The sequence below is a fragment of the Myotis davidii genome, unplaced genomic scaffold, assembly GCF_000327345.1.
Source record: "Myotis davidii unplaced genomic scaffold, ASM32734v1 scaffold452, whole genome shotgun sequence".
Lineage (NCBI taxonomy): Eukaryota > Metazoa > Chordata > Mammalia > Chiroptera > Vespertilionidae > Myotis > Myotis davidii.
Window position 1 is genome coordinate 2,445,669 of NW_006284245.1, and position 9,000 is coordinate 2,454,668.

General features: G+C 57.5%; 1 protein-coding gene across 1 annotated transcript in view; it reads right to left on the minus strand.

Moving 5' to 3' along the window:
- The window catches only part of PAG1 (phosphoprotein membrane anchor with glycosphingolipid microdomains 1), a 42,296-nt gene that overhangs the window by 3,063 nt on the left and 30,233 nt on the right, over positions 1-9,000 (minus strand). Inside the window, exons 4-6 of the mRNA XM_006754298.2 lie at positions 7,454-7,550; positions 4,702-5,282; positions 2,355-2,414 (exon numbers count right to left, since the gene is read on the minus strand). Of these exons, the coding sequence (XP_006754361.1) occupies positions 2,355-2,414; positions 4,702-5,282; positions 7,454-7,550 (738 nt within the window). The remainder of the gene's footprint in view (positions 1-2,354; positions 2,415-4,701; positions 5,283-7,453; positions 7,551-9,000) is intronic.

Sequence of the window (9,000 nt, forward strand, 5' to 3'; positions counted from 1 at the left end):
GTCATCTGCATGAGGACGGTCCCACAGGCCTGGACGACCCGAAGGTTGAGGCACAGGAGCAACCGTGGGTGGTCTGACTATTCTGACGACTGTTCACTGAACGTTCTTACCTTAGAGGTTCTAATGGAAAAATGACTCTCAAAATGAAGACATAATTCCTTTGAATTTGGGAAGAATGAATAAATCGTCTGCTTTTCATAGTGACTGCAAACACATGGAACCTTTTATCCAGAAAGTAGTCGCAGCCGGAATGTGGACAGGTTATAAAGGGGTAAGTCGTGGGTGCCAGTGATGCAGGGGCCAAGCACGCTCACCTTCATCTTCGGGGTTACACAGCGGCGCCTGCGCTGCAAAGGCAACAGCTGGCCCCCCACCTCCAGCTCTGCTCCTCCCCTCCAGTTCCTTCTCTGGGGAGAAACCCTCTTCTAACAAATTACAGGCTCCTCCACTGATATCATCCCTGGACACGAGCATCACATGCAGAGTGTCACAGTGAACTTCCTGATAGAAGTTTCTCACGTCTCCAATATTCCTCTTGAGTATCTGTCTTCTGTGACCATAGTTCTATTTTGCATACAGGTTTCTCTTCAAGGCCTTAGCTTTGATTTTTTTCTCTTTAAAATCTTTCATTTTTATTACTCAGTCTGTAGATTATGTTCTCATAAGTAATTTAAAGTTTCACATGGTCTTGGTTTATTTTAATAGGATTTGTTTCTAGGTCTCTTTTATAGGGTGTCCCAAAATTCACGCAAGATTTGAATTTTGCGTGAGCATTAACAACAACAAAAAATAAAAGCCTAATTTTACTTGGTTTATTGAATCAGATTCTAATATCTGTTGCCCTTTGATTTCAATCCCTTCAATTTGATAAGCATTACCAAGTACCAATGATGGCCCAGGAGCAGGGACAATGAAGACCAATGAAGACCACAGCTTTGCGTATGTGCCAGCAAAGCCGTGGAGGCCATTGACCCGATGTGCTATTCCATACATAACCCTATACTGTATACTTTATGAATCAATAAAAAATTTATAATTTTTTATTATAAACCCGTGTTTTCTTTCAAAATTACTTCTTGTGTGAATTTTGGGACACCCTATACATTCTATTCTCTTGTCCCAAAGGGGTGGCTCTGGCACCATGTGGGAGATGCTGGAGGAAGGCCAGGGCCCACCTGCCAAGGCAGGAGGGGCTGTGGGATGGAGACAGGACACGGAAGAAACCATTTGGAGGTGGACTTGAGGGACTTGGTTATTGGCTGCATCTGAGGACGGTGAGGAAAAGGTGTCAAGGACGACTCCCAGGTGTGGCTTACGCAACCAGGTGGCCAGATGGCAGGTGCCTCCCTGGGAAGGACCCTGGGGCGTGGGAGGCATCACCCTCGGTAAGCCTCTGCTCCTGTCCCCGGCCGCAGTGGCTGCTGCTCCATCCTCACACAGACCCCCAAGGAGGCGCTGCCTGTGCACACCACCACCTCTGCACGCGGACGGGGCTCCCTGCCGGGTCCCACGGCAGCCACCTGCAGCCCGACCGCTGAGGGCGCCCAGCTCTCTGAGCCAGGTGAGACAGGACAACGCACGTCTGGCCTTCACCCCTCACCCTCTCCGGACTTTAACCAGCGCCTCCTCGGCCCGGAGCTGGGAGAACCTGCAAGGGGCCTTGTTGGCTGTACGGCTGGCGCGGCCGGCCGGGAACTCACGCCCTGAAGTTCCCTGCTCTGCCTGCAGCCCCCTCGCCGAGATGGCCACCTCAGGCTCCCTGCTAGTCACCCCCTTCACACCCCCAGCCATTCCAATTTCCTGTATTTTCCAACCCACGATGGCCTTCCCCTTGCGCGGATGTCGGATGCCGATTAAACTAAACTCTGGTTCCTAAGTCCCTCTCTTATTCCTCCTCCCTCCGCCCCCCAGGCTCTCCTGACCCTCCTTTCCCACTCGGTCTCCTTTACTCAGCGGACCTGCCCACCCCCTGCCAGTCCCTCCACCTGAGCCACTGCCGAGCCAGCACCCGGACCCAGCTCCCGCCGCACGTCAGAGAGGCTCAGCCACTCACACGGACGGTCAGCGACGCGGTGCACCAGGAGGGACTCTGGTCTCACCACAGGGGCTTCCTGGTGATTACAAAGCTATGACCCTCCCCTGGCCCGTGTGGCTCAGTGGTTAGGCATCATCCCATCACCAAGAGGTTCGATCCGGGTCACGGCACATGCCCGGGCTGTGGGCTCGATCCCCAGTAGGGGGCGTGCAGGAGGCAGCCGATCGATGCACTCACCTCAGTGTTTTTTTCCTTCTCTCTCCCTCTCCCTTCTTCTCTAAAAATCAACAAACTCCTTTCAGAAAGCCACAGAACTCACCTCTTCATCTGTGAGAGTCGGGTCTTCCTCGCGGGACTTGTACGACAGGGCACTGAACCTCTGTGAGGAAAACAGAAACGAGGCGGGTGTGACGTCAATGCCGCCTGCCGCCTGTGTGCGGCATCTTTCTGTAAGAACGCTCTCAGATGACTGTTAGGAAATCGAGGATGTTCTGCAATGACATTAGGTAAAGCCCCAGAGGAATACACACGCCAGAAGCCTACTCTGTGATGTTTCTGGAGAGCCAGGAGCAGCACAGACATTTCTTCCACTTTTGTATTTGAACCGGTCGGTACAAATAAGCCAGACAGACTACTGTTTCAATTCCTATCAGTGAAGGATTGATCATCAATGAAGAATCAATAATAAAAAACATGGCTTCTTCATGGCACGCCTGGATCTTGTGTTCGGACAGTGTGCACGAGTCGCCAGAAAGATTCCCGAGCCCGCGGGAACCTTATCAGAGCTCACGGAGAGGCAGCTCGCACTGGCGGCAGGCTCCTGCCTCGCTTCTCCCACACCTCTCCTGTCTCCCCACATTCTCCCCGATTTCAACAAATTCAACAAACACGCGTCCTTTCAAACCCAGCCCTCAGTTCCCCGGCCTCCCCGACCGCCCTCCTCCACACGGCCCCACCGCTCATGTCCTGGTCCCCACAGCCCGACCTCCTCGTACCTGAACCACAGCCCACAGCCGCTCCACCATCCGGACTCCTGGCAACCCCGTCTGCGCTGGCTGCTGCCCGGGCCCCTCCCGGTGTCTGCCTCGCCGGGACCTTCCTTTCTGCTCCCCTGGCTCAGACTCCACAGCCAGCCCCCCAGGCCCACCGTAACCTCAGCCCCGCCCTAGTCCCCAGGAACCCACCCTCACGGACAAACACTTTACATTCGTGTCATCCTCTTTGGTTATGCAAAGGGCAAACATTAGACTGTGTTTGTATTTCACGACTACGATCACCATCGTAGGGGCTCTGGGCAGCTGATTTCCTGGAAAATCTGAAAAGTGGAAACACTGCGCAGATCGACTTAGTGTCAGAGTTCACCTCTGACCATGAACTCCAGATGGGTCTAAAGCAGTGGTTCTCAACCTGTGGGTCGCGACCCCTTTGGCGGTCGAACAACCCTTTCACAGGGGTCGCCTAAGACCATCCTGCATATCAGATGTTTACATGACGATTCATAACAGTAGCAACATTACAGTTATGAAGTAGCAACGAAAATAATTTTATGGTTGGGTCACCACATGAGGAATTGTATTTAAAGGGCCAGAAGGTGGAGAACCACTGGTCTACAGGCTACTACTGTCAGACTGATCCCTACGTGGCCTTCCTACCAGAACCTAAGAAGCAAACTTGCTTTTTTCTGTGTAGAACATAGTAACTAGATGTCAGCTGCCTAAAGAAGACCTAGTGAAACCCCACGGGACAGGAGAACGTCTTGGGACCGTCGCTCACACACCAGGTCACAGAAGCACAGGGAGAGCTTGCAGATCGCGGCACTGAGAGCTCTGCTGAATATCTAAATGGGAGGGACGGGCTGTTGTCTAGAAATTGTCACAAAACACAATCTCTCACTAAAAGTATAAAGTTCAGCCCTGGCCGGTTTGGCGCAGGGATAGCGCATCGGCATGCAGACGGGTTCCAGGTTTGATTCCCGTCAGGGCACATGCCGGGGTTGCGGTTTCCATCCCCAGTGGGGGGCCTGCAGAAGGCAGCCGATCCATGGTTCTCACTCATCATTGATGCTTCTATCGCTCTCCCCCTCTCCCTTCCTCTCAGAAATCAATAAAAATAGATTTTTAAAAAAGAGTACTGTACTCTTCTTTATTGCTTTAAAAAAACAGTATAGTTAGTCGGACACAACCAGTGGCACCATGAGTCATCTCCCGTGCCTGCTCCTGGCTTTGAGGACTGGGACCGGAGAGGACAGAGGTCACCCGGCCGCTGGAGGAGACAGCAGGCAGAGGGCACGAACTGCCAAGAGTTGGGTCTCGCTCCTTATTTCCCTGTTTCAAAAGGAAGAAAGCAGCACTTGGCCCCAATTCGACATGATGCAAAAATGGGAAAACATCCAGGTACAGTGCCACGAGAGAGCGATTTGATAAGCTTGCGTGTTCCGTGTTTCACTACTTGGAGGGAAAAGGTCCGACACAGCTTCCATCAAAACAGCGCTCGTCCCTCCCTGCCCTGCACGTGCGCAGGTCTCTGTGTGTGTGTGCATGTGTATGTGTGTGTGCGCGTATGTGTGCGTGCGTGTGTATGTGTATGTGCGTGTGTGTGTGTGTGTATCTCCCCGAACCGGCTCAGGAGGAGCCCAGGCCCTGACTCCTGCGGCCACAGGCGCTCACCTTGTTGGTCTCGCGGGTCCCCTCGGAGGCGCTCCTGTCCTGCGCCTGCAGGTTCTCGTTCTCGTCCAGAAGTTTCACGGGCACCGGCGGCGGGGCCTCCTCCTCTGCGTCCCGGGCAGGGCCCAGCACACTGTCTACATTCATGCTCTGCCGACACTTTTTGTTCCTGTCCACCGAGGCGTACTCCGCGAAGTCGGCTCTGCCGGGGGTCTGGGGCGCCGGCGGCTCCTTGGGAGCGGGGGCCGCCCTGGACCGGCCGCCGGGGCCTTTGCCCGGGGGTGCGGCCGCCTCCTTGATCTCCTTCACCGTCTCATACAGACAGTCCTCCACCATGTTCTCCTGGGACGAGCTGTCCTTGAGCACCTCGTAGGGCCCTTCCGCCCCTGCCCCCTGGTCCCCGTCCACGCTCCCGGCGCTGGCCAGCGTGTCCGCGGCGCTGTCCGGGGGGATCTGGGGCAGCTCCCGGCTCTGGTGGCCCTTAGGCTTCCCCGAGCCGTCCTGGGCGTCCGGCAGGTCGGAGGCCGTGGCCAGCACCTCCTCGTAATGCTGCGCGCAGGTCCCGGCACTGCCTTCCGAGGCGACTGGAGCGGACGGAAAGGGGAGAAAGACGCCCCGAATTATTAACCCGGGGAAGTGCTGCTGTGCTTACCTGTGTGCGGCTCGGCTGCAAGGCACAGGCGGCCGCTTGTTAGTCGGCATTCTCAGGGCAATCACGTCTTCCCCGCAACGTTTAGTGTCTTGGCTGCACACTTGGCTCTCGGGGACTTCCACTACCTGCTGTTACCCTGCTGGGACCCTGTGGGCAGAGGTCCCTGTGCCCAGAGTGTGACAGTGATGATCAGGGCCACAGTATGAGAGGCGGACCTTCCAAAGGTCACTTTGATTTGGCAGATGTGAATCATGGGGCAAAAATGTGCCCTGCAGTAGTGCCAGAGAGGCCTGCATACCAGGTCTCCTTCCCTCGCCCCATTTCCACCTCCACCCGGAAAACCCGAATGGGAGCCCTCGGTGGGGAGGGCCACAGGTGCGGCCGGGAAGGTCCCCAGATGCCGCGTCTCCAGGCACATTCTTGGTACCCGGGCATGAAGGTGTGAGGGCGTGCACACGGAAACGCATGCTGAACTATGCACGATGCCCCCACTCACACGTGTTTATCGTGTGCGACTCTATCTGACATATCCACACCCGTCTCTCTTGGGGGTTAGAAAGCATCTGGGAAAGTGAGCACGGACCCCACCCTCGAACTCCCTCCCCGTTCTGAAGGCTCTGCCATCACAGGGGACTTCTGCCGCCGGGGCAGGCGTCTGTGCCACGGGGACGGGTGGCACTGGGGTGTGGCCCTGGTCAGTCCTGAGCGCCCAGGGTGTCCGGAGTGCCAGGGAGCCAGCACATTGGCCGCCAACCTCCAAGCTGGGTGCCCTGCCCCCGGGGTGTAAGACACACACACACACATGTGCACACACACACGCACACGCGCACACACACACACAGGTCTGGAGTGCCAGGGAGCCAGCACATTGGCCACCAACCTCCGAGCTGGGTGCCCTGCCCCCAGGGTGTAAGACACACACACACACACACACACACACACACACGTGCACACACACGCGCGCGCGCACACACACATGCAGGACCTCCTGCTGAGAGAGGCAGGTGGTCCCAAGGATGTGCCCGAAACTCAGATGCTGAGTTTAAACACAGCCCCTCGGTGCACTGACTGAGACCTCAGGTAAATGCCCAACCTGTGCAGGGAGAACCATGGTCTCAAAGGGTCCTAGTCCCAGTTCCTGCAGCCCCTGAGTGACAGGTGATGGGGGAGGGGCTGTGAGAGAGGTGATGGGGGAGGGGCTGTGAGAGAGGTGATGGGGGAAGGGCTGTGAGAGAGAGAGGTGGGGTGGCAGGTCCCGGCACTGCCTTCCCAGGCGACCAGAGCAGATGGAAAGGGGAGAAAGACACCTGGAGGGGGGAGGGAGGGGCTGTGAGATAGAGAGGTGATGGGCAGGGTGGGTCTAGGCTAGTGATGGCGACCTACGACACGCGTGTCAGAGGTGACACGCTAACTCATTTTTTTGGTTGATTTTTCTTTGTTAAATGGCATTTAAATATATAAAATAATATCAAAAATATGTCTTTGTTTTACTATGGTTGCAAATATCAAAAATTTTCTATATGTGACACGGCACCAGAGTTAAGTTAGGGTTTTTCAAAATGCTGACACGGCGAGCTCAAAAGGTTCGCCATCACTGGGCTAGAGACAGTGGAAGTACCAGCTGAGCTGAGCGGGACAGAGCAGCCTAGGGTAGGTGGGCAGGTGTGTTACCAGGTGCCCGTTGAGACAGGCGGGCGGACAGTGGGAACAGAGACGTGGGCGAGGGCGAGGCAGGGAGGAGGCGAGGTCCACACTGATGTTGGGGCTGAAGTCCCTTCACCTGTGCTGCGGACCTAAGTTGGTGGGAATGCGGCCGCGGCCCGGGCCGCCCTCCCTGCATGCTGTGGGCAGTGACACTGCTCACGTGAGTGCTGCTCTCACAGGGGCAGGAGGGCCTGTTGGTAACGCCACCTGCCAGCGGCTTCAGGACGAGTGAGTCAGCAGGGCCGCCCTCACCAATCAGCACCGAGCTTTCCATCCCTGAGACGACTTTTGCTAAAACTGGCGCAAACAGTGAGCAACTTCCTACTTCCTAGCCTTTGGCTACGCCTGTGGAGCCCTGGTCTTGGGGGTGAGTCCTGTGTGGCGTGTGTGCGAACTTACTGTCCCCGTTGGTGAGGGCGCCGTTCTGGTCACTGCTGAGGGGCGCATCCGTGGCCAGGCTGGTCACCGAGCGGCTGAACACCTCCTTGTCCGAAGGCTGCACGAGAGACGCATGCGGTCAGAGTCCGAGCCTCTTTCTAAAAAACGGGAACATCCGCAAAAGCCCACACCCACTGCTTTCGTTAGACAAAGGGAAATTAAATAGACGTCAGTTGCCCATGAACTCGGCACACGTCCCGTGCTCTGTGCCTCGTGTGGTGAGGGCTCCTTTCCCACGTCCTGGTGGGAAATTCTGCTGGACGGGGCCGCCCCAGCATCGCCAGGGCACGGGCACCTCCCACCTGCGGTCTGCAGATGGGCCCGCGGGCGGTGAGGGGTCAGCCCTCGCGGCAGGGGAGGTGGGGACAGAAGCCCCTGCTGCTCGTCATGGTGGAGTCCAGCACAGCCTCAGCCCTGGGCCAGGTGCTATGAACACTATTCTGAAAGGTGAGCCATGCCAGGCAAAGCAGGGGAAAGGCCACCCACTGCTGTCACCCGAGGAAAGAGACCCCAGTCTGTGGGGCAATGACCCTAACGTCCTCAACCCCCGAGACTGCGCATACCCAGCGGGTCCGCTTCCAGCTCAGAAACAGCCAGCGGCGAACAGGCAGGTCTGCAGCCTCTCCGAGCCCGACCCTCGGCCCTGGGAGGGGGGACGGTGTGGGGAGCGAAGGCTTTCTGCCAGGCTCGACTACGTAGGTTCATAGACGACAGCCAGGCCGAGCAATGGCTATGGGTGTCATCAAGTTGGCAGTTGATGCATTTCTACAAGTCCTCAGCTGGCCTCACGTGGCGCCTGAGCCACGGCTCCCAGGTCTGCCCCCACCCGTGACAGAACACGCGGCCTATGGGGGCCAGGGGGCCGCCCTGGACCTGCTCCGGTTCCCCCTGGAGAACGCTAGTACGAAGAGCACTGGGAGCCTGGCCCGCGGGCCTCGAACACGTGACTCCGGACTGGGAGCCACACAACAGTGGAGTGCAAGTGGCTCACGCTGCGTCAAGGCCCCCAAGCTCGTGGGACTCAGCTGTTCCGCTCAGGGGAGGTGCCCAGGGGATGGGCCACTGTGGGAGGCGGCCAGGACCGCGAACAGATGCCAACATCGCAGGAGGGACGCTGCCTGGGCGGGCGTCAGGTGTGAGGGAGGAGGCCTTCCCGTAACAATCCATCCGGCGGAATGACCACACCTGGGCTCTGCCCCACCTCTACCCTTAGCCGCCAGGAGAAAGGCCCACGGGAGCCGACAACCAGAGGCGGAGACGGGTGGGACAGAGGCCGAGGGGTGGTGCTGCGAACCCCAGGATGGCAGCAGGTGCGCCGGAGCAGAAGGGCAGGGACCCCCGGGGCTCCCTGGAGGAGAGGGTCCCAGTAGCTCCATGTCTGCCTGGGCGTTTGCTGGGCAGGGCGGCCGAGCCTGGAGACGCCTCGGTGAGCATGGAGCCTGCCTGCTGCCTGCAGGCTTTACACCCTCCCCCCAGACAGGCTGACTCCACACGTGCTGCCTGTGGCG